Genomic DNA, 23983 nt, shown 5'->3' on the forward strand with positions numbered 1-23983 from the left:
CTGCAGGTACTAGGGCAAGGATCATGTTTGCTTTTTCCTCGTTGGAAAAAGGCATCACGAAATTGATCGCGCTTTAACAGCCGATGCACGATAGTCTGTTTATCGCTGTCTGGAACTACCACATATCACCACCACCACGTCCGTCAGTCGCTTTACGCAGCGCAGCAGATAACGGTTGCTAGCTTAAACCGAACAGCCAACGCTTGCGTCGCTGCCCTGTCACTTTTTAAGCGGCAGCGCACCTATGGCTGTTTGTGCGCGGAACACTTGGGAGCAGTGCAATCACAACGTGCAAGCGGGCATGTCACATAGTGTTTTTTGTACTTCGCGGGCATCCACAGTGGGCTGAAAAACACTAATACTTAATAGATAGAAAGACAGAAAATGTTTATTCAGATGTTTTGTAAACCGCTCTGATACTTTCTTATTGGAATTTTTTTCCTAGCTTCGTTGCTTCAGAAGTTAGATAATTAATCTTGACTAATTATCTAATTAAACAAAATAAAAAAATTGCATGACACACTGCATACCAAAGTGAGCAACGTACATTTGGTCGCATAATCTTGGAGTGCATTAGCATACTTTTAAAACTTGAGCTAAAGTTAGCTAAAACACCCTGTATAATGCGTCAAACAAGGCAAATAAACATGTTGCGCAATCACAGATTCACAGAGCACCCAGCGTGGTTGCTCAGTGGCTATGGTGTTGGGCTGCTGAGCACGAGGTCGCGGGATCGAATCCCGGCCACGGCAGCCGCATTTTGATCGGGGCGAAATGCGAAAACACCCGTGCACTTAGATTTAAGTGCACTTTAGAGAACCCCAGGTAGTCGAAATTTCCGGAGTCCTCCACTACGGCCTGCCTCATAATCAGAAAGTGGTTTTGGCACATAAAAGCCCATAATTTTAGATCACAGAATCCTAAGGCCTGCCCACTCCCCCGATGCATCGCGCACAACGGAAGGTGGTGCACTTTCTCCCCGCTTTTCTCCAGTGCGCAATAAGAGTGACCCACACCACCGTCGGCTCCCCCCCACCCCCCCCTCTGCGCACTTTCATTGGCACATACAGCATGCAGCGCACGCTGACGATGTTATCGCCCTTGGACTTCATACGGAACATGACGAGGACGACAGGTATGCGCCTTGAGTGTCCATGTAATTGTTATCGCAATAATATAATAAGAGTATCCAGCAACTGAAGAGTCCCGTGGCCCATTACTTTTTGCAAAAGAAGTAACAAAATCGAACTTTCACCCTGCGACAATTCGCTGCGCCGCAACAATGTTTTTTTTTTGTGTGTGTGTATGTGGGGTGGTGGCATCAAAATGAAGAAATGCAAAGGAAAGCATGTTGGCCACAATCGAATGCCTACTTGGAGCACCTAATGTAGCTACCCAAGGAATATCGAAGGAAACGTGAGACGCTTGGTCCACAGAGAACCACATGCATGGTGCTCGTTATCCTGCACTGGCAAGATAAAAGACTAAAGATAAAAGATAAAAAACATTGAAATGGTGATGCCCTCAAGCGAATGCATTCCAATCTGTCGAGTCCCCACAATGGTGGCGACGAGCGACCATTGCTTCTTTTTGTCGTCTGCTAGCCAGAAGGATAGGATAGGAATAAAGTTTATTTGTCCAACGGTTATTGCTGTTGGTGCCTGGGGCTAGGCTGCCAGAGGGTCCATCGCCCGAGGAAAATCTTCCGAGATCCTTGGCAATGGCATTGGCCCACTGGATGGCCCACTCCTGGTTTTCGGGTGCCTCGCTGAGGAGGGTGGCTTGCCATCTCTCAGTGAGGCACCCCGCTTCAGAGGGTCCTGCTGTTGTCTTCCCCCTCATAGTGTTGGCATTGCCAAAGCACATGGGCCATATCTGCGCGTTTGTGCTCGCACCACAGGCAGCTGGGCCGCAGGCGGTGTAGGTGGTAGGGGTTGCTGAAAGTCTGCAACCGTCTCGGGTTGACCGCCTGGGACCTGTTCAGCTGCCCGTGGGGTTGTGGATATTTCCTTCGTTCCTTCCTGTAGTGACACAGCACCTCTCGGTACGTGACCAGAAACTCCTCGACATCGCGGTCGGTGTCCCCATGGTCCCCAGCTCCGTTCGTCGCGATTTGGGTTGTGTTCGCAACGACAGCGGCGGCGCTGGATGGGATGGCCGCCGCCATCGCCGTCACTCCTCCGCTGATGTCCCACACAACAGCGGCAGCGGCTGCCCTCTGGGTGACCACGTCGCGGCGGCTAAGCTGCCTTGCGACTTGGCTAGAGAAAAACGAAAGCGCACCAAAGTGCGCCGTGCAGTTGTCAGGGCAACACGTGAAAAACGCATGACCTCTGACTGGCTCTGGCAGCCCCCGGGTAGCGAGAACAAGAAAATTGAAGAGGCTCAATGTGTCTTCGCAAATAAAAGTCAAAGTAGAAAAAAATAAATAAGAACGCAGTTACCTTTGCTGGCTGTAGCGTCTTGACATGGATGCTTTGGTGCAGGTGAAAAAAATTTGGTATTCTTTTTTGTGACATGATGGCACAAATGAACCATCACAACGCTTCATCTCATCGGACCTTGCTGCGTGCTTTATCAACTTGTCTGATAGTGTGTTGATTTGGCTTGTCTCATTGTATGGTCCGATGTACGACTTTAGGAAAGTCAATTCAGCTTTGGCATCAAATGTTTATAAGAACATTAAGCTCACAAAGATCCGGAATTGAAAATGTAAAGCACGACTTTGGAAATGTCAACGCACTTTTCACATCAAAAGTTCCTGTGATCTTTATACTCATGAAGTTTCAGAATTGAAATCCATGCGGCCTGTAGATACAGAGGCCTCTGCAAGATGCCGCGATGAGCCCACTCGCCATCAAAACACCCTTGAAACTTTCTGTTCGGATGGGGATCTTTGGGTTATGTGACTCCAGGTGCATGGGCATTGCCACGAAATCCAGCCCGAGTTCACAATCTTTGGGCCGAAATGCCTTTTCGAGCGTGAGAAATACATTCTAGACAAAATCCAGAATGATTGCCGGCGCCAGGGGTTGTTTGGTCAGCAATGCATCACAGCACGAAAAAATTTGGGGGGGGGAGGGGGGGGGCTAAAGCCCAGTAAACCCCCCCCCCCCCCGGCTACGCCCCTGGTGTGCACTATTTGCAAACCGCTAACCCAGCCAAAACACAAAATGGCAACCCCAAAAGGGGAGGAGGAAGGGCAACCATGAAAGAAAGGAGAAGGGAGCCCCATCGTGTGAGGATGGGGAGAAGGTTAGGTAGCTTAGGGGATAACAAATGTTTTGGTTGCAGAAGCACAGCGGTGTGGCATGCACTGTTGTGAAACCACACCTCAAAGAAAAATTTGTCTATAACCTTACCACTAAAAATGTTTTCTATTTTTATGACAAGTTATATGCACCAAAGTATTTACATTCAGTTGATGCAGTGGTGTGTACGTTGCTGCAACGATTGTGTGTTCTAACAACGTATGCCACTGCATCAGCTACATACTTACCTCCACGTTGGTTGCACGAACATCATGTTTAGCTGCTTTAAATATTGTAGGAGTAGATACAGGTGCTTTGAACATGAATCCTTGTTTTAACAAGTATTATTTTAATACCAAAGGTGGTGTTTGATGTAAATGTTCATTTCCAGGGACTCCAAACATCCTCTAAGCCAGTGGCTGGCTAAAGAGCGTGTCGCATTGCAGCGAGAGATTGTGATGGCTTTGGATAGCAGGAGCCATCTGGTGGCAGCTCCTAAGGAACCCTCAAGTGGTGGCAATCAACGATCCATAGCCTGTGCCCATGTGGAAAGTGTTCTTCGAACTGCACTACTACTGCTAGGTTTGACGCTTGAGCCACTGAAAGACCCTGCTGCTCAAGAAGTATGCTACAGTGTGCTAGAAGACCACTTCACCTGGCCACTGTGGCCACACCTTCTGGCCACTGTCAGGTGTGGTCTTACACTGTGCATTATTATGGAGGCTAAGTAAAAATTAAAATTTAGGGGTGCTTCAAACAATGCCTGTGTTAAATATATATATAGTAATTCACTGTCATGTTGTGCTACTGTAGCAGTAATAAGTGTGCCTCGTGTCGGAGCCTTTTAATAGCCGGTGTTCCACTTGCATTAAAGGTCTTGTATTGGGGGCGAGCTCCACCACTGGAAAAGCTGGCGCCACAGTCAGCATGACGTGGCATGAGGGATCACGTGGACACAGCTGCCACGTCAGCTGCTTCGGAAGCGCCAAAGCGAGCTGAAAACTAAAGTTTAAAGTCCCACCTGCGCTGCGGTTCTGATTAAGTGGTGAGGCTTTCTCGCCTTGGGTGTCTGCTCGACAACATTTGAAAGCACTATAATAGGTAGTGGCTGCCTTTGGAGGCGTGCAGCATGTTCGGTGCCGCAGTGCCGGATGTACGCAACGGAGCCCAGTGTCAAGCCTTATTCACATGTAGCCGCAAGACAAGAAGCTGCGTGAAGCTTGGCTCGCGATACTTAGAACCGGCAAACAGCCATCGGCTACCACTCGGGTATGCAGCAAACACAGACGCAAGGGAGATTTCTGCTATGGCACCGGGACTGCCATGTTCGGTGAGTAGCAGAAAACGCGTAGTGAGATGCTCGCCTGCGCTCGCTGCCCGGCTAATGTCATGACGGTTTGGTCTATGAGCTTGTTGATGCTAGATACTGGCAAGTTTACTGGAATGGAAAAGGAGCGGTAAGAAGTGTATTAAAAAATGCGTGGCATATGGTGATGTTTGTGTTATGAATTAACACACTAGATTACGTAACAGAAGCAGCGGCAAATTGCATGCTGAGAATACCTGTAAACATACAGTGCGGCGCAAGTTGAGAAATAATATTGAAACGTCCAAGAAGTTAGAAAAAAAAAAAAAGATTGAATCATCGCGACGGCACATCACAGTCGCCGTAGGCGTCGATGTCTCTATAACTAAATTATTTTTGATTAGCTCTGATAGCGACCATGCAACAATGGTTGCTTGTGTACTGTCAAATGCTCATATTCTGCAGCCTAAAGTTCACGGCACGGTGCGGAAACACGCTCGCAGCGAAAGGAAAACATTGTGCGCGGACATGCATGCAGACGCGCAGTCGGTCACTGTGAACCCGTGCGATCACTGCATTGAGGCTCCATTCTTTTATGCTCTATTTGTTTATAAAGACAGCCCACTATAAGAAGATATTTCACATAGTTCGCTCTCAGCGTTTGCCTACCTTTCACACAAGAAGCCAGTTCGGGAGACTCCATCGCGGCGACTGACTCGCTTCGAAGCAGCAGCAACAGCCGAGATGTCTGGACGTGGCAAGGGCGGCAAGGGGCTCGGCAAGGGTGGCGCGAAGCGTCATCGTAAGGTGTTGCGTGACAACATCCATCCTTTTCCATTCCAGTAAACTTGCCAGTATCTAGCATCAACAAGCTCATAGACCAAACCGTCATGACATTAGCCGGGCAGCGAGCGCAGGCGAGCATCGCACTGTACGTATTCGGTAGATAGAATCTGTAAACGATTCTGTGCTTTCAGTTTACCCAAGACTATTATTTCATCACTAAGAAACTTTCCTCATATTGAGAGTACTTACAGAAATGTCCAGAAGGGCTGCCGCATGGTGTTTTTACTGAGCGCCTAAGCCAAACACCTATTAGGAGTGTGCCGTGTGATCCCTCATACTATGCAAGAGAGGCGCTTCTGACAGATGGCGACTCCGTAAGTCCTCGCCCCCAATAGCTCAACAAGTAGATTTAGCAAAACCAGAAGGCAGCCAAAAGGCTAGGTTTTCAGTTCTTTTGTATTCTGAGAAGAAAATAATAGTGCTGTTTTAGGCATAGTTTTGGCACCCTAATTTCTTGTTTCAGAACGCATAGCTGCTGGTACCTGCGGCTATTAATATTATTATAAGTGATTGATTAAACCTCACACTTGCTTGCCTTTGTACTCCTTCCTTGTCTTTCAATTCAATTTCGGCACTTCTCTAGACTGTACTAAACAGCTGGCTTGCTAGCAGGAAGAGAGATGCAGCAATCTTAGTGATGTATAAATCTACAACCACCCAAAGTAAATTTTCCTGTTGTAAGAAACTACAGTGTTGACAAAAGTAAGTGAACCTTGCTGCAGGCACCATATGCAGTCACGCTGGAAAAGAGATGTTAAGGTACACGAGTCAGCTGGCTTTTTGGTGCTCATTTTTTATCCTCCTACTCCTACTCTTCTTATTTCGAGTTTACTGCAGTATGAAGACATCTCCCACAGATGTCCATTTGCCCCTGGTCGGCATCACCCAAAACCTTTGTACATTTGATGATCTCCTAATCTCACCACTCCATCTAGACCTCTTTCACCCGTAACTGCACTTTTTCTTATTTTGGCACCCATTCACCAACTCTAATAAGCTACCACGTATTTGTTTTGTGCATTAGATGACCTGCCCTTCTTTACTTCTTTCCCTTAATCTTATTGTCTATCCACATTTGATCTAATCTGTACCAACATGTCTCAGCCCTTTAAGGGCCCTTACCAGGCCTTATTTGAAATTTTGGTTATAACCTAGAATTGTAAAGACCTCTCCAGGGAGTGTCTGCCACAATAATTTTAATATAAATTTCAATAGTAGCTCAGATAGAAACAAATAAAATGTTGGGAAGCCCTTGTGTGATAAGGCAAGTTGCCCTTCTTTCTGCACAGGCTCTCTCCTGTTGTCTCGACCTACCCCTGCAAGCAATATTCCTCTGCTGCCTTCTCCCGTCTCACTGCTGAGTGCCAGTCTCCTTTTTTCTCATGACTCCTGTTTCGTTTCTTTTATTATTATTTATTTATTATTTATTTACAAATACTGCTAACCCATGAATTGGGACCTTGCAGGAGTGTTACAGAAGATTATACATAAACAATATTAGGAAAGTGCATGATTACAAATGTGAGTACAAAGATTTGTAGAGAAAACAGTACAGTATCACGAAGAAAATACATGAATTGGCAATTCTCGCACAAAATGATCAACAGACATTTCACGTAATGTGCCATCTAAATCATTCCGCAATTCGACTGTGAAAGGAAAAAATGAAAATTTGAAGCTGTCTAAAAACGGCATAAACAGCGTGATGGTAAGCGGGTTGGAACGGTGAGTGACACGTGCTGAAGAACTGGTGAAAGAAAAGGGGGCGTCAACATAAATACGCTGGTTGATAATCTTGTGAAGGAGGATAATGCGATCACACATGCGTCTGTGTTGAAGTGTGTCATGTGATAACATGCGGGCACGAACTGTGGGAGAGAAGTGACGGTCATAACGCTTATATATAAATCTTATTGCTTTTTTCTGCACATTTTCAAGTTTAATTATGTCTTTGGCGAAGTGTGGCGACCAGACCGCTGATGCATATTCAAGTACAGGCCTTACTAAAGATGTGTAAGCTGTCAGCTTGCAGTTTTTGGTTGTATCTTTTAATGTACGTTTTAAGAACCCGAGTTTCCTGAGTGCCTTGGAGCAAGTTAAATGTACATGCTAGACCAATTCAAGTTTGAACAGAACGCTACACCTAGGTACTTAAACTCGTTCACGTGCGTTAGTTGATGTGTGTTGTTAGTGTACGAAAAACGAAAAGGATTTTTCTTGTTAGTGAATGTCATCGATACAGTTTTGCTAAAATTTAACCTCATCTGCCATGTGTTGCTCCAATCACAGAATGAAGAAAACATATTATTTAGAGTAAGCTGGTCGCATGCATTATTTATGTTTGAATACAGAACGCAGTCATCTGCATATAAACGGATTTTAACTAACGTGTTATTAGTTATCTGGACGATGTCATTAATGTAAATGAGAAATAAAAGTGGCCCTAGAACTGATCCCTGTGGGACACCAGATGTTGTATAGACAGATGTTCATTGAGAGTGATTAAACGTGACAAACTGTAATCTTAATCGCAAGTAGTCCTTAATCCAGCCTAGTAGTCAGACACCGTGAGTTCCCTTGAAAAAGGCGCCAAGTAATGAGCCTACTATGATAAACCAAATCGAATGCTTTTGAGTAGGCGATAAAAATGGCATCCATCTGACCACGATGATTTAGGCATGATGCAATGTCGTGTGTGAATTCAATTAACTGCGTGAGAATAGAAAACCCAGGCCGGAAACCATGCTGATTATTAGACAGAAGATTATTGTTAGACAAGTACAAGACAATATGTTTATGAATAATGTGTTCCAATACCTTGGATCAAGTGCATATTAACGAAATTGGTCTATAATTGGAGAGGCTTTGTTTGTTACCAGACTTAAATACTGGTACTACATTAGCTATTTTTCAGGTTTGTGGAACGGTTTCAGTTTGGAGGGATTTTTGGAAAATAACAGTGAAGTACCGGGCACACCACTCAGATATTTTTTAAGAAACATGTTAGGTATATTATCGGCTCCAGCACTTATGGTCGTGTCAATTTGCAACAAAAGATTCAGAACTCCATTATAACTTATATCCAACTTCGGGAAGGATGGCAATTCAGTGACTAGACTAAACATCGGCCTTGTGGATGAAAGATGAAGAACAGCGACCAGACGGAGTAATTGTTTTCCAGAATTTGTGTGGGTTGGTTTTCATGAATGTTGTCAGTGTGTTCTCATAATAAAATTTCCTAGCGTCATGCATTTTGGTTCGTAGAGCCGTTTTCAAGGAAACTAGAAGCGCACCATCACTTATATGTTGTGACTTACATCGCTTGCGAAGTCTCCTTATGCGACGGATAAGTTGGATAATTTCCCTGCTGTACCAGATATGTTTGGGATTTCTTTTAACACACTTCTTGGACACAAAGTTACACAGGCAGTCATGCACAACTTTATAAAATCGCTCGACCAACATGTCAATATTACAGTGTTCACTACTAAATAAAAAATCATCAAAATGTGACGCCAAAGCACCAAATATCATGACATCATCAGCACGAGTGAAGTCAGTAATCATCCTGTATTCTGGTCTTTTGCGTTCAGGTGCAATATTCAATTTAAGAACGACTGCTTTGTGATCAGACAGACCATCACCGACTTCACATTCGAACCCACATTTAACCAACTGCTCATTCAAAAGCACAAGATCCAGCAAAGAGTCACCACGCGTAGGAGAGTGGACAACTTGTGAGAAATCGAAAGAAACTACTATGTCAATGAGCAAGCCACACTGTACCTTGCCTCCCTTATCTTGCTGTACAGCATATTTTCAGATCCCTGAGTTGCAATCCCTGAGTTGTTTGCTTAAAGGTCAAGTCACTCCTTCAAGAAGAAGAGCGCATAAACTAGCGCCTGGTTCTTGGCTTCTTTTCTTCTGTAACCCCCTCCCCTCCCTCCTCAGTCTTTTCCTCCAAGTTTCAGCCTTATATGCTAGTTACTTACACACAATACAGTGATTATACACTTGGTTAAGTTGCTGTTCATGGCTTAGAAATAGTTGCCAAATGTGCCACAACATACTTTCATTATTATGTTGGTTTCATTCTCATGATTACTTAACAAAAAAGAAAGTTGAAGTTTACTAGTGCAGGTAGTGGCTTTTGTTGCAACACTGAGCCAGGTTGCATGTTTGCAGGTTAGAAAACCTTTCAGGGGAGCAGCGTGTGGCAACCACCATTAGCCAGCTGGCCTCAGCATCAGCTGAGGAGATGCACGTCTCACCTTGCCTGCACAAGAGTCCCGCTCTAAGTGAGGCAGTGGGGATGCTGCGCACTGTGCCTCGGCTGGGCCCTAGTCATAAACTACGTGTACTGGGTATGCAGTCTAATGCCTTCTTTTTTTTCATTGCAGAGACCAGCACTAAGACTAAGCTGGAGACTATGGGGGCATTTACGTTTGTTTTTCAAAGCCAAAATATGATTTTGTGAGCCTTCTTTTCTGCATAAAACTGTCAGCACTTTGTGTCTGCTGTAGACCACTTGACCATAAGTGAACGGTTATGTTTTGGCATCTGTTTAGGACAAGGCTTCCTTGTGCAAAGGTGTTCTAAAGTGAACCTACAAGCAATGTCATCGTATGATAGAATGCTATGGCACCTCATGGCATCCCTGTGAATTCCGGTTTATTATTGTGGAACAATAATTTACACTTAGAAAAACAGATGTAAATATAAAACCACAGCAACTAAAGCAGCAGCTAGCATGACAACAGATTCTAGGCACATCAAGAGGATGGGTTAGCTGGGCACCAACTGATTTCCTTACTTGCATATATGTGAAGCACATAAATGCTTTCTCTAGTGAAATGGTTTATTGGTTCAAGAAGCCAGTTCAGTGGTTGCCAAATGAGAGCATTCCACATGTATTCAAATGGGGAGGGCCCAAGGTAAAGCTTTAGCTGTCACGTGTATTCTACAGTCAATGAGAAAAGAAAATGGTGCTGCGAGCGATATTTCACTGCCAGAACCATTTGTCCCAAGATCAGGCTTAATTCATGATATTTGATGTCCAGTTAAACATGTGCCTGGCTGGTATAATGTAAGCACTCCTTTCACTGCATTCTATTCCCTTCTTATCATTCCCTGCTCTTGCCCAGCCGATCTGGTGATAATGCAGACGGGGCACTGTTTTTATCACTGATGAAGCAGGAAAAGGAAAAGAATTGGAATAGAATCATTACATTATTCCAGCTTGTGTTTTAATCTTCTTCAATTTGACCTGTATTAGCATGGAAAACACAACTTCACACAGATTCACGAGTATCTCACCAGACATCTCTCCTCTTTTGACAGACTATACTTGTCAGTAAGGTGTCTTCAGAGCAGTTCACTGCAAGCTCCCCAATCTCTTTTATAGTCTGTGCACCACAGCTTGAAACATGCTGTCCTAGGCTCTTTCTGGCAAACTATTTCAAGAAATGTAAAGGCCTTGCCTTTCTGGAGAGAATATTCATCATCCTTTATGCAACTGCTACTGTAATGCCTTATACAAAGGTACTCATTTCACGAAAAAATATATTGTGGTTTACCTCCTTATGAAGTGCTTGAAGTCTTTAATATGAATCAGCATTCCATGACATATGCTGCTGTGACAATGTTGTAGCATTGGCACATATTTGTAGTCTACCTTTTATAATGTGCTATCCTTTGTTAGCAGTAGTAAATTCATTCGAGGAAGTATAAAAGTTCAAAATTTAGGTCACATAATCCTAGAAAAAATTCCTACAGAGAAATTATATTGCTTTTATCTTGTCGAATTCTGAAACAATAGACCTGATACATTGGTAAAACAGATAGCCTGTATTGGTTTGTTGGATAATGAAATAAACCTGACACACTGATAAAATACATAGTCGGTATTGGTCTGTGAAACAATAGACCTGATTGGTCTTTAGTTTACAAGTGTATTGGTGTGAACAGGAGCACTGTGTATCAAAACGGTTTGTTCTACAAAGGTCTCCTAATTGTTCATATTAAAGCAAAGCCTCCTAGGTGAGCCCTCCCGGACTTAGGTGATTGTGGTTGCTGCTGCTGTCTTGCCAATGGCTAGCACACAGGACGGCACTCGTATAACGAATTGTGGCCGTTATATAGCCCCATCTTTATTATCCCTACAGATATGCTGGCAGCCAGCCCGGTTCTCTACAAAGTTAGGCAGTGAAACAACAAATGGTACCTAAATATCCTCAGCACAAAAAATATACAGCTTAGAATGCATAATTCTTTTATTACAGCGAAGCCTTCTGTGCCTTCATTCTCGATGTTTGATGAGTCTGCTTGGTTGGCTTCTTCCCAACCAATACTACCAATACAAGTTTATATCACGATTATTACTTCTATTCCATCTATTGGGACCTATAAAGCATTTTATTTGTCCACTACAGAATTATAACGCTTTCTTTTATTGATTCAATTGAGACCCATAAAGTATTTTGTCTAATTCAACATTGTATTGCCCTGTAGAAGAAGCTACAGGACTGGCAGAAATGTCTATGAGACTTTGTTTTGCTATTGGACCTATAATTCTTGTTTTCTACCAATAGAAATTTCTATTAAAATTTTCATTAGAGAAGTAAAACTGTAGCTTGTTCCAGGCTCACTGGCAATATCAGTGCAGCCGCAACTTGAGGAAAATAATGTTATTCCCTTTCATTGTTTTTTCTAGTTCATGTCACTCGGCTGGTTTGTACAGAACCTCTTGCAAGCGAAGATGAACACCATAGGAAGCTAATGTGAGTTCATGGAAAGTCATTTTACCTGAGCAGGGCTATACTCTCAATCAGTTAACTGTGAGCACACCAGTTAGCGCAGGTTGGTGAGACCAACATTAATGGGCATGAAGGACTTACAAAGGAAGCGATTTGTGCATTGGAACACTCATGACGTAAAAGTATGACACTGAATTTTACATGAAATTACATGGCACATACCCAATATCTTTCTTTCAGTTGGCAAATCAGTTCTGTAGAAGCCCGCCAGGTGGAGGAAGCTTACATTTGAAAACCATATGGGTTTTCATTGTAGCTTCGTGCTACAAGACGTGTGGATGTCAATCTTTCCCATCCTGTCATATGTGACGTGCTACTTTTTGGTTGTGGACGCAAACACTGAGAGAAGTTTCTCTAGCCTTCGTAGTACTGCCTGCTGTGTTTGAAATGGAATATAGTTCCTTGGTATCGACTGAGCGCACTCTGTTAAAACCACGTAGTGGACATGACGACTATGTTGACTTGCTAGGTATATTGGTTGAGACGCCCTTCATTTTTGCAATGAAAAAGGGCATATTTTAAACAGAAAGCTAATATTGTACAGTAGGCACATTGCTCTTCATACTTGTTACTTCTCACGAGTTTTAAATGAAAAAAAAAAAAATCATTTTTGCTTCGACATGATTGCTTGTGGCTGTGGGCATGGTGGAATTGAGAATCTCTAAAACATGAAAGTAATCAGCCACATATGCCAAACCAGACTAGCTTGGTGTAATGTGATCAAAATGGAACCACTAAAGCCAGTTCATTTTTAAAGCTCAAGCGATTGGTTTCAAAATGCTTTAACAGTTCCTCATTATAAATAATTTGACTGTAGTGGGGTTGCTAAAACACCGTCAGTTCACTGAGTTCTTTTGCTTGTAGGGGAGCTGATGACCTCATTCCTGCATTAATTTACATCTTGGTGCAGTCAAAGGTACCACAGCTGTATTCTGAATACCTTGCACTTGAGCAAATACTAGATTCTAGGTAAGTTCCTACTTTGCTTCAATTATGCTACCTTGCAAGTAGACTCAGCATCGAATTTATGAATGCAAGTGAAGCACTCTTGCCTTTGTGATTAACACCTTGTTTACTCTACTGTGATCGCACTTCACGATGTCGTATACTAACATTTTGCTGGGCGAGTTGATAGTGTATCTGTGGTGGAACCTGTGAAAAGACATAACACCACAAGACGTACACAGGGCACACATAGGACTTGCAAGCTGCAAGTCCAGTGTGTGTGCCATGTACATCATCTCCTTCTGTTATCTTTTTGCTGGTTCCGCCACACTTATATAGCATCATTTAGGTGTGGGATGCCTTACATTTCCATTTAAAAAATAATTTTAAAGTGAAACTTTTTTTTTGTCTTGGCTGTGTCCACAAAAGCACTGAATGTTGACCAACAAAGTAGTGCCAGGGAGTATACCTCTGTTCTGCCTGATAAAACATTAAATCATGGTGTAAAACCTGCACATATAATGTCGGATCATAAGTATCTCTATAACAGACAGGCCTCTTAGTGGAATAGCGCTCAATGTCCAATGGCTTTTTTAACTTTTTTTAATTTATGTTTTAGCTATCCCATTCTTGGGCAACTGGTCATGTCCCAATTTTCAGGCAAACCTCCAAAATTGTTATGTGCCCCTGTGCAATGCACCTTGCATCACCATTCTTCCCTCGGCAAGTGTCATACATCACCTTCGTCCATGTGACATCGTTGCATTGACATCTCGCACTATGCACTTGCCTGATTTGGTGCTTACATTTAAGCTTAGCTTGTGAACGCTGTAGTGCATAAACGTAACCATTGCATGATTACACAATTTATAGGATGAAAATAACCACAACTGTACAAATTGCATTTAGTCTGGTAGGATTTGATTCACTGAAGCTTCCCTTCAAATATACTGCAACCAGTGACATAGGCGCCGACTGCAGGGGGGCTTTGGGGCCCGAGCAGTTTCCGGATCAGGCAGAGCCCCCCCCCCCCCCCCCGCATACACACATGCCTAAAATGTCATTACCAGAGTTTTGTCACCCACATCATATGAGGTTTATTTGAACTTGCGTCGACCTTTTCACTTAAAATTTTATGTGGCTAATAGCTTATTGCATCATTGTTGACATGGATGTGCACAACGTTTAATTCATACTTTCGCTTTATTTCTGCAAATCCTAACAATTGGAGTACAAGCGCATATGAAGCAATGGCCTGGCGGCTGCCTCATCCATATTTTTTAATTTCAACATTTTTTAATATTTCCACTGAAACACCATGCACACACACAGGACAAAGTTTATTATATTTTTGAAAGAGAAGGAGGTAGCCAGTGAAAAATTATTTCTAATGGTATGGATATATGCCTTGAGAATTAACTTGTTGCTGTATCTTAACCCCGCTTCAAATTGCTTTGCGTGCTTTTCTGACCCTGAAGAAAAACCTGCAGACTTCAGTGACCCCTTCGACAGTCTTTCATCAATGGCATGTGAAATGCAGGTGAATTATGTGTCTCACTATTGCTTATCTTTCCGGTAAGCATTGCTGTCGACTCATGAAAAAAGAAATACTCTTCTAATAATTTGCAACATTTATTAAGGATGGAAACATCACTTCCACACAGAGGTCATAAATATATACAGGATGTCCCAATTAACTATTATGCACCCAGATTTAAAAAAAAAGAGCAATTGCGTTACTCAAAGAAAATGTAGTGCACCTTGTTTCCGGTACAGTGGAGTAGCTGCCAGTAATTTTTTTTCAATACTGAGATTTAATTTAGTAATTGTAATTAATTATCTAACTCGAGACATACTATCCTACTTATCAAAGTGTCAATGAGGCATTTGTAGGCACAGCCAAGGGACATCTGATTGCAGCATCTGCAGTGACGTACTTAAGTGTGTACTAATTTTTCCAACTGATAAATAAATCCCGCAAAATATGAAAAATGCCACGTGACTGTGCTCCCACCTGCACCAAAAAGCAGTGCCCTTGAACAAGCTCCCTTCAAGTTAGCCAAAACGAAATAAAGGAAATAAAGAAGAGCATCATGATCGAGCCAGTTCCTTATCTGCCATGCATCAGCTAAGTAATGCGTCGCGTTTGGTGTTAGTTGGCAACAAGCAGTGATAGCTGTTGTCTTAGCGTATATATTGTTCACGGATGGCTTTTTTTCTTTTTTTTTTGCCATAATACCTATTACCATAAAAGTTAATTCACAACATCAGTGCAAAGGTTTAAAGGTGCATTTTGTTTCGTCCCTGTCGCCATGACTTTCTCTAATGAGCAGAAGGTAAACATGATCCTTACCTTGGGATCTGAGAATGGCAACAAGAGGAAGGCCGCAAATATATATCATTCATGGAAGTGTGGCGGTAGACCAAAGGCATTGACTATCAGCAGAAACTATGAAAACATCATACAAACCAGCAGCTTCTAGAGCCAGCAGCAGAGGACTCCATTTTTGAGTCCAAGCCTACGCATGGATGTTCTAGCATTTATGGCCTCAAACCCTCATGCAAGCGTGCGGGACGTGGCCGCCCAGGTACAAATTTCCAAGTCATCAGTTTGGAGGATTCTAAATGACTGAGCCTTTCACCTGCACAGTGCATGGAAGATAGGGACCTGCAGAATCATCTAGATTTCTTGAATTGGCTCCTCACAAAAGCGGACGAGTCACTGGACTTTTTGAGCAACATCATGTGCATAAATGAAGCCAATTTTTGCAGAAACAGCCAGGTAAATTTGCATTGGAGCAACTCCAATTCACATTGGGTAAAGTGCAATGGGCACCAGTGCCAGTGGTTGTTCAATGTGTGGCTCAGAATTTACACTGGTGCTATTATCAGTCTCATCTTCTTCAATCATACACTGAGTCAACAGTGTTACGTGGACATAATCCTTGGAGTGGTGGAATAGTTTCTCAGCGAAGTCCCGCTGTCACATCTCCCACTTCTCTGGGATCAGCTAGATGGGACAGCAGCTGAGCACGAAACTGGCTGGATGTGACTTATTTGAGAGCACTGCTTTATGATGCGGGTGGGAGGGCAGTCACGTGGTATATTATATTTTTCGTGAGGTTTCTTTACCAGTCGGAAAAATATTAGTGTGCAATTAGTATGTCGCTGAAAACACCGCAGTTAGATGTCGTAGGAGAATGCCTACAAATGCCTCATTGACACTTTGATAATTAAGTCCGTACTTCTCGAGTTAGGTAACTATAGTTATCTAATTAAATCTCAGTAACTCCACAGAAAAAATTACTGGTGGCTACTTCACTGTACTGGAAACAATATGCACTAGGTTTTCTTCGAGTAACGCAATTGCTCTTTTTTTAAGTCTTGGTGCATGATAATTGGGACACTGTATTATTCACTCAGTAACCGAAATGAGCCCAAGCCAGATTCACTCATAATCGGAATCAACAGTAGCGCTTATACTCCAACTCACCGAAAATGATAGAGAGAGATGCTGCAGTTCCTCCAGAAAGGCGAAGCAGTATTAGTGATAGCAAAGTATTAAACAATTTCACGAAGGAAGATTACACTACCGAGAGATGCCAGATTCTTGGCGGTGCGAGAGGACTCAAGTTGTGAAACTGAACTGTCTCCTACTACAAGGTCTTCTATATATTAACATAAGGTTGTCACGTCAGTGAACGTGCTTCGAGGTCACATGAAGTTTTTTCAAGTGCAACTGTTATTAAAGGTTACATATATATATATATATATATATATATATATATATATATATATATATATATATATATATATATATATATATGTGTGTGTGTGTGTGTGTGTGTGTGTGTGTGTGTGTGTGTGTGTGTGTGATTTGAAAAGCTGGTCGACCCTCCCCCCCCCCCCCCCCGGAAGAATTAACACTTTCCGCCTATGTCCAGTGATGTGCCGCGGAATTTTAGACAAAAGAAAAAAAGTGCTTCTATGCAATATTCCAGAGAATGTGAAGGTGTGTATATATATATATATATAGATAGATAGATAGATAGATGGACAGCGCCTATGTGGGCAAGGTTCTGACTGGTGTTGCAGAAGTCACAGGGCACTTGTTTTGTCATGGGGTGCTTTTTTTCGTCGTGATGATTAGATTGCATGTTTTAGAACTACTGCTTCAGAAGGGCACATGTAACTGGCAAACTGAAGCACCCAAGCTTATACTAAAACAGGCGGTGCAGCATCATCGGGACACCCAAGGGGCAGCGCGGGAATCAATGCTGGAACCCGAACTGGTCTGTGGGTTGGGGCTCGCCACGGCCCAACCCACGGACTAGTCTGGGTTCAAGCTTTGGTTCCCCGTTGCTGCTTTAGACAGGTGCCACCAATAGTACAAAATAATGATGCATTGTTAGAACTAGTAAAAAAAAAAAAATTAGAATCATACTCAGCCGCCAACTTGTGATGCTATAATGTTCCAGGCTACCGTGCCCTGTGACTTCTGCAGTACCAGTGAGAACCTTGCGATCCATGTGTGTGTTTGGGCAGGGAAATTTATGAGGATATTCTTAGAATAATACAGGGAAAATTTTTGCAATTTTTGCAATTTTCATGCACAGGAATAGTAAGTCTTCTGCAAGTTACGGAACATCACCTACTGCAACATTTGCGTTGGATCTGCATACTTCGTCTAACTTCGTTGGCACATTATGAATAGATTTGACAAAAACATTTCACTCTATTGTCCACAAACTACTTTTTAACAAATTAAACGCCATTGGGATCACTGGTCAAGCCTTAAGATTAATCTGCAACTACTTACTTGATCGGGAACAAATTGTTTGTTACCTGGAAGTTATTCTCAGCCTATTACGTAAAACTAACACTGGTGTCCCACAAGGTTCGATACTTGAACCACTTTTATTCTTAATTGATATTAATGACTTACCCCTGTTCTTAATATCTTCTAATTGCATATACTCTATGCTGACAACACTACCATTCTTTCTTCTGATAAACACGTAGATATTTTCTTATCCAAACTGAATACTGATGCAGAGAATATATTAAACTAGTGTCGAAGAAAAGCACTTTCAATTAATGCTAAAAACTTGCTTTGTAATTTTCGCATCTTTCTAAAGAAACATTCCTGGAAGTCCCTCTATAGGTATTGGCAACAGTGTTCTTGTTGTGTCCGACCACGCTAACTGGACAAAGATATAAAATTTTACATGCATATTTCTGCATTGACAAAAAATGTTGCCTGTGGCATTAGGGTACTCATGAAAGTTTGCTCATAATTTACATCAGCAATCCTCATTTCTCCTTAACTATGCCTTTACACACAGTCATATTAATTCTTGCATTTCCTCGTGACGCTCATTGCAACATATTTAAAACAAAACACTGCGCATCATAACTTTCAGCAGTGCCAGGACTAACATCTCCTCACTTCTATGTACAACATATTATCTGTGGGAAAGCTTCACAAATACTCACTAATTATTCTTATGCACAAATTCTTCAATGGAAAACTTCAGAAAACCAGCATCCCCATTCTAGGTCCATGCAATTTCCTTCAAATAACTTTTTTTGCTTCCTATGCCCAATACTAACTATGGCAAATTTACTGCTAATTAATTTTGGATTCCATTACTGCCACACCTTAAAGAACCCTGCACTATTAACATGTTTAAACACAACCTTCACGCTTTTCTTCATCTTGTGTAGTTCTTTATTTATTAAGTAACATAGATGCATTATTATTTCTTATTTTGACCACACATGCTGCACTAAATAAATAATTAAATTACATGTTATAGGAGGTCCCCCCTTCAGGCTTTGACTATGGGACATCCTCCTGTATGTAGCATGTACGGCCTCCTGCATTTTTAACTATATTATGCGAGCGTTCATCACACGTCATTTTAGTGCCTTAAAGCGGCGATAATCAGCGAGACCGGCAGAAGTACTCTCAGGCACACTAAACACTCGCTTGTACACGGGTAGTCTAATACGATGTTCCCTTCAGGACGACGCAGGACAATATTAGTGTTTTCACGCTATATAGTTAAAAATGCAGGAGGCTTACATGTAACATATCCTATGCATAATAAAACGAATACATATTGGTGAGAAGGTTATTTTGCCATAACTGAGCCTATATTTTGGCTTCAATTCTTGTAAGGAATCTCATCTATCAGTGTGCCAGCAAAAAAAGCAGTTGGACTTGGGAGTCAAAACTTCAGATGCACCAACTGCCCTCATTTATTTATCCCTATGGTAGAAAGCAAAAAGTTGTGCAAATCACAATGTTGTTTAACACAAATGCTGTATTGTCAGATAGTGGGACAGATTTTTGCAAGTGACTATTGCTTAAAAATACAAAAGCAACATTCAGTTGCACACTGTGGAACAAGAAGCTGAATTGCTTTCTTGGATATGTTACCCGCCCAGTCCATCGATACTCTTCCCACTTGTGGAAGTACGGCCCGTATTTTTAGCATCCATTTCATTTTCTGTTTTCATCACCTGTTTTTTGCTGTGTGGCCAATACCAGGATAACGGTAGCATCCAAGCCAAAGATGAAAAGAATGAAAAATTTAATGGATCATGAATTGGAAAATATGGACCATGGGGTTAATTTTGTGGAAATTCACATTGCCTTTCATTCTTCTTGCTCTTTGTCATTGGCTTGGACATGGCTCAAACGCCACTGTTATGGTTCAGATTGGCTACTAGGTGTGATGCATGGCATGAGGAATAGAAAAGGAAATGTAATTTTAGAAACTACAGGCACAAGACAAATGGTTTTTGAGCTAGTTAGTTACTTTATGTTGCAGGGTAAGAGCCCTTGTGCAAATTGAAATAAGCCTTGCTGCTGACTGAATCTCATGGAAACTGCAGAAATTGCAAAGTGCCCCTTACTCAACACCAATGTAATTCAATTTCAAAGCAGCTTTGCTTAATGCAAGCCTCCTGGAAGTGGGTACAGCCTTTCTCTTTATATTGTGGCTTTACACCATGGTGAAGTTTATACATACAAGTTTGTAGCTTTTAAGCTGGTATTTGTTTTAATACGCCAATGTTTGACACTACTTACGGTAGCACAGTTGTGCAGTTGCATGAATTTTTTGCTCATTAGTGGCAATACTTTTTGTACCAACCTTTTTTTTTATTTGAGGATGTGCTGCAAGGCATATGTGCTAAAAAATTAAGATGGCATAAAACTAATGCATGCAGTCTGTTATGAAATTCATTTAATAGGCAAAGTTCATGTTCTTTCAGGTACATGCTTGGAGAAGAAGGGTATTGCTTAGCTTCAGTCCTGATGGCCTTCAAGTACCTGGAATCACTACCTTGAGCCAGACAACCAAGCTTTTATTTTCTGAACTTCTGTGAAGCTTTTTTTTAAACAAATGACTGAACTTTCAGATCTTGTTTAAAGGCTGAGAACTCGATAGGTAAAGGTGACACTTTCTACCTCCAGCATTTAGTGGAACTTTGCCAACAGTATGTGAACTTAAGTTTCGCTACCATGCCCAATTTATGGACTGGCAAAGTGTTTGTTGAGCTATGTGTGCTCAAACTACAAGCTGTATTTCATACTTGAGATTCGCATTATAACTGCTTGATGAAAATGCGAAGTCCTAATATTAGGGCATCACACATTGCTGGCAAAAGCAAACAGCTCTGTAGTACTACAGTGTCATTAAGTGTTGGACTCCTGTTCAAAATAGTTGACTATATGCCTAAACAGTGCTGCCAGTCTGAAAACAGTCATGTACTTTACTGTTCTCCGCGAGTGGCATGCTACGGGTATGTTAGTGTTGCTCAAATGGTTCTGTGCTCACACAAAATGCACGCAGAAACGGCCATATTTGAATTGTTGATTCTGTACAGTCAATAAAGACATATTTAATGAATCGATACGTGCCTGCATCTTCCTTTCGCGACAGAAGGTGTCGCAGCACACGCAAAAGATCTCGGCAACCGGTGCAACCCAAGCTTAAGGTCGGTATTAGAAGCATGTCAACAGTGTTGGCTGCAATCGCGATATCATGTCTAGTAAGTCAATATATACATATATAAGTCACAGGCGTTCTGGTGACGCACGGGGATTTGGCGGCGGAATCGTTATCTCCGGAATGATGTTGCAGTGCTGTATAGTGTCGAGCTTGTCTTCAATCTGGAAAAGCTCGTTGGTCAGTTTCCTGAGGAAGGTAGACACTTCTTGCAGAAGTTGATGCGAGCGAACAAGGTTTTGGGAAATAGCACCGAGTTCGCGGGCAGCGTTCTGATAGGGATGCCGCATCAGTTCGCATATGCTCCTCCGTAAGCTTGCGTTACGTTCACGCAGTTTTCGGTGAAGAAGCGTTCTGTGCTGGCTAGGTTCCGCAGATCGACGCTCGCTCGACGTAGCACTGTCGCTGGCACTCGACACACTCAGATCGCTGGCGACTGTGCTGGTGGAAACGCTGAGGTCCTCGTCGTCCGACTCCGAAGCTTCCCCGCACACTACAGTAGCCTGCTGGCCGCTGCCGACAGTGGGCGGCTCCGCCGCCACGCTCAACTCCGCGTCTGTCGCTTCCGCCATATTTGCTGTCGATGGGCCTCAGACGATCTCTTAATTACCACTACGTAGGAACGGCTGAGCACAGCTAGATTGAAAATAAGGCGGTACTAGAACTTGACAGCCAGTACGCTGCGGTCACTAGTAGTATGCTAGTAGTTCACATTCGACCACAACAGGAAATAAACGCGCGTCTCTGCGTGCAGTCCGTGACTCCGGCCGGCCAGCGGCCAAGCATTGGCCTTGGCTTGTCTCGCTTTGCTTCTTATCGGCAACAGGACGACCCAAGGGCTGCTCATGGAGCTAAAAAAGAAAATTATGTTGTCGCTTCACGTACAGTCTTTCTCTTTATTAGATCCTTCTACAATAACCTGGCTAGCTTTAAAAAAAACTTTAAAAAAATACCACATCCGAGGTTCTAAGTTTCAAGCTTAGTGGCGCCAAAATTGAAGCCGCTTTCGATTTTCGATGCCAAGACTGTACGATAGGTGCATGCATAGGTGTTCTGTGACCATGCCCCACACTCTAAGAACAGTTTACACCCTTTGGCTTGCCCCTTCTGCCACACAAAAATAATCGTCATCTGCCTTGATGCGTTTCCTTTCTTTATCGCTGCAAGCCCGGAACTTTCCAGTGACGAACGGCACGCGCGTTATCAGAAGAGGCACTCCAAAGGGTGTAAACTGTTCAATGCTGATAACGCGCGTGCCGTTCGTTACTGGAAAGTTCCGGGCTCGCAGCGATAAAGAAAAGAAACGCATCAAGGCAGATGACGATTATTTTTGTGTGGCAGAAGGGGCAAGCCAAAGGGTGTAAACTGTTCTTAGAGTGCATGCCGTCACCATCCGTCACTTGGACAGACGTTCGCTTGGACCCACGGTTTAACATCGGGAGACCCCGTCCAATGCCCACAGTGTTTTAGTCCTGTTTAACTCGATCCAAGACGTAGTAACAGTTACTACATTCCATCTACATTATCATGATCAGGCATAATAGTATAAACCCCATGCAAGCGATCTTGCATGCATCCATCCATGCGAGCGATGACTTCGGATGGATGGATGGATGGATGGCGGCTATACCCTTTGTAACGGGCGGCGGCTGGCGCCACCTAGCCTTTTGCTCCCCCTCCTATTTTTTTTCCTTTCTTTATAGGCGTAAACTGCTGACACGCACGTGGTAGGAGCGAAATGCCATACTAAAACGCTGCTGCCACGCACGGAAGTGACGTCACAGTTATGATGACGTTGTTTAAACAAGTATGGTGTGTTCCGGTTTATAGTTTTGCGCGCGCTGCTGGAGCTGCTTCAGCATTTCAGCTTAGCTAAAACAGAATTTTACGGTTTCTTACTGTGTTGTGTGATAGAATGTTGTTCTAGTTAGTTGCGCTGGAAGAACCGGATGGTGTTCGAGCTTGCGATCTCGAGCCACACTTGGGCGCAACGCTGGAGCAGCTCGTTTCTTTATGCCTTGGAGCGCGTTTATGGTTGGTAGTGTGGTCTTGTGCAGCTCCTGTTACGTTTTTCAGTGCTGTTGCTCTTGTTTGTTGAATTTACTGATGTGAATGGAGCATATGTGGGCTCTCAGTTTGGCAGAACTTTTTGCTCTTATGGTAAAAAACGTTTAAACTCGTTCCAAATGCTTGTTGCTGCAGTTGCCGCTTAGTGTTGTGCATCGATCGCGAAAAAAAAAAAAAAAGTTTCATCCTTCGTAGAATTGCTGTTGCAGATATTGCCTAAGTAAGTGAGCTGTTGCAATTTTTATATGGCACTCGATGTCGCATTTACCTGTACTGTTTCTTGTCTTGCATGTTCATACTGTTCCCTTGTTTATCGGATTTTGGCGGCCAGCGAATCGCGACTTGCTTGAGCACCTGCTCGCCACAGTTCTAAAGGAACATGTTGAGCAACCCCAATGTAAACTATGAAGACAAATATTGCAGAACGTGGCCCAGCCGCTCATAGTTCTACTTTGGCTCAATTTTGTTCTAAAGCTTGGCTGTCTTGAAGACCAAGAAATTTTCTTAAATTTCTTCCAGCTAGTTTGCTAAGCTGCTATTTAGTATTGCTTCTTGTGATGGCGCTATGCGAGGTACCAGGTTTGCGCAAATGTTCCTCGCAACTTGTTTACAAACATGATGTAGGTTCATTGCAGAAACCTGCATTAGGTTATAGATGTGAGATGCACGCTAATATGACTGGTGTGGGTTTGCGGGTCCCTGCATGCCACTCTCAAGCAAATGCCAAGTTTC

The 23983-nt window shown here is 42.9% G+C and overlaps 2 protein-coding genes across 3 annotated transcripts in view; one reads left to right on the forward strand and one right to left on the reverse strand.

The window, feature by feature from the left end:
- LOC135911831 (VPS9 domain-containing protein 1-like) overlaps positions 1 to 21085 on the forward strand; it is a 64622-nt gene extending 43537 nt beyond the window's left edge. Inside the window, exons 10-14 of one of the 2 annotated variants that reach the window (XM_065444177.1) lie at positions 3643 to 3942; positions 9589 to 9767; positions 12116 to 12182; positions 13083 to 13187; positions 20448 to 21085. In XM_065444177.1, the coding sequence (XP_065300249.1) occupies positions 3643 to 3942; positions 9589 to 9767; positions 12116 to 12182; positions 13083 to 13187; positions 20448 to 20523 (727 nt within the window). In that variant the 3' untranslated portion in view covers positions 20524 to 21085. The remainder of the gene's footprint in view (positions 1 to 3642; positions 3943 to 9588; positions 9768 to 12115; positions 12183 to 13082; positions 13188 to 20447) is intronic. The other variant, XR_010567465.1, reaches the window with a different exon arrangement.
- Positions 21086 to 21252: 167 nt separating this feature from the next.
- Blos3 (Biogenesis of lysosome-related organelles complex 1, subunit 3) lies at positions 21253 to 21756 on the reverse strand. The gene has a single exon (XM_065444127.1). The coding sequence runs from the start codon at positions 21754 to 21756 to the stop codon at positions 21253 to 21255; it is 504 nt and encodes a 167-aa protein (XP_065300199.1).
- Between the last annotated feature and the right edge of the window lie 2227 nt (positions 21757 to 23983).

This window comes from Dermacentor albipictus, chromosome 1 (assembly GCF_038994185.2).
Source record: "Dermacentor albipictus isolate Rhodes 1998 colony chromosome 1, USDA_Dalb.pri_finalv2, whole genome shotgun sequence".
NCBI classification, from domain to species: Eukaryota; Metazoa; Arthropoda; class Arachnida; order Ixodida; family Ixodidae; genus Dermacentor; species Dermacentor albipictus.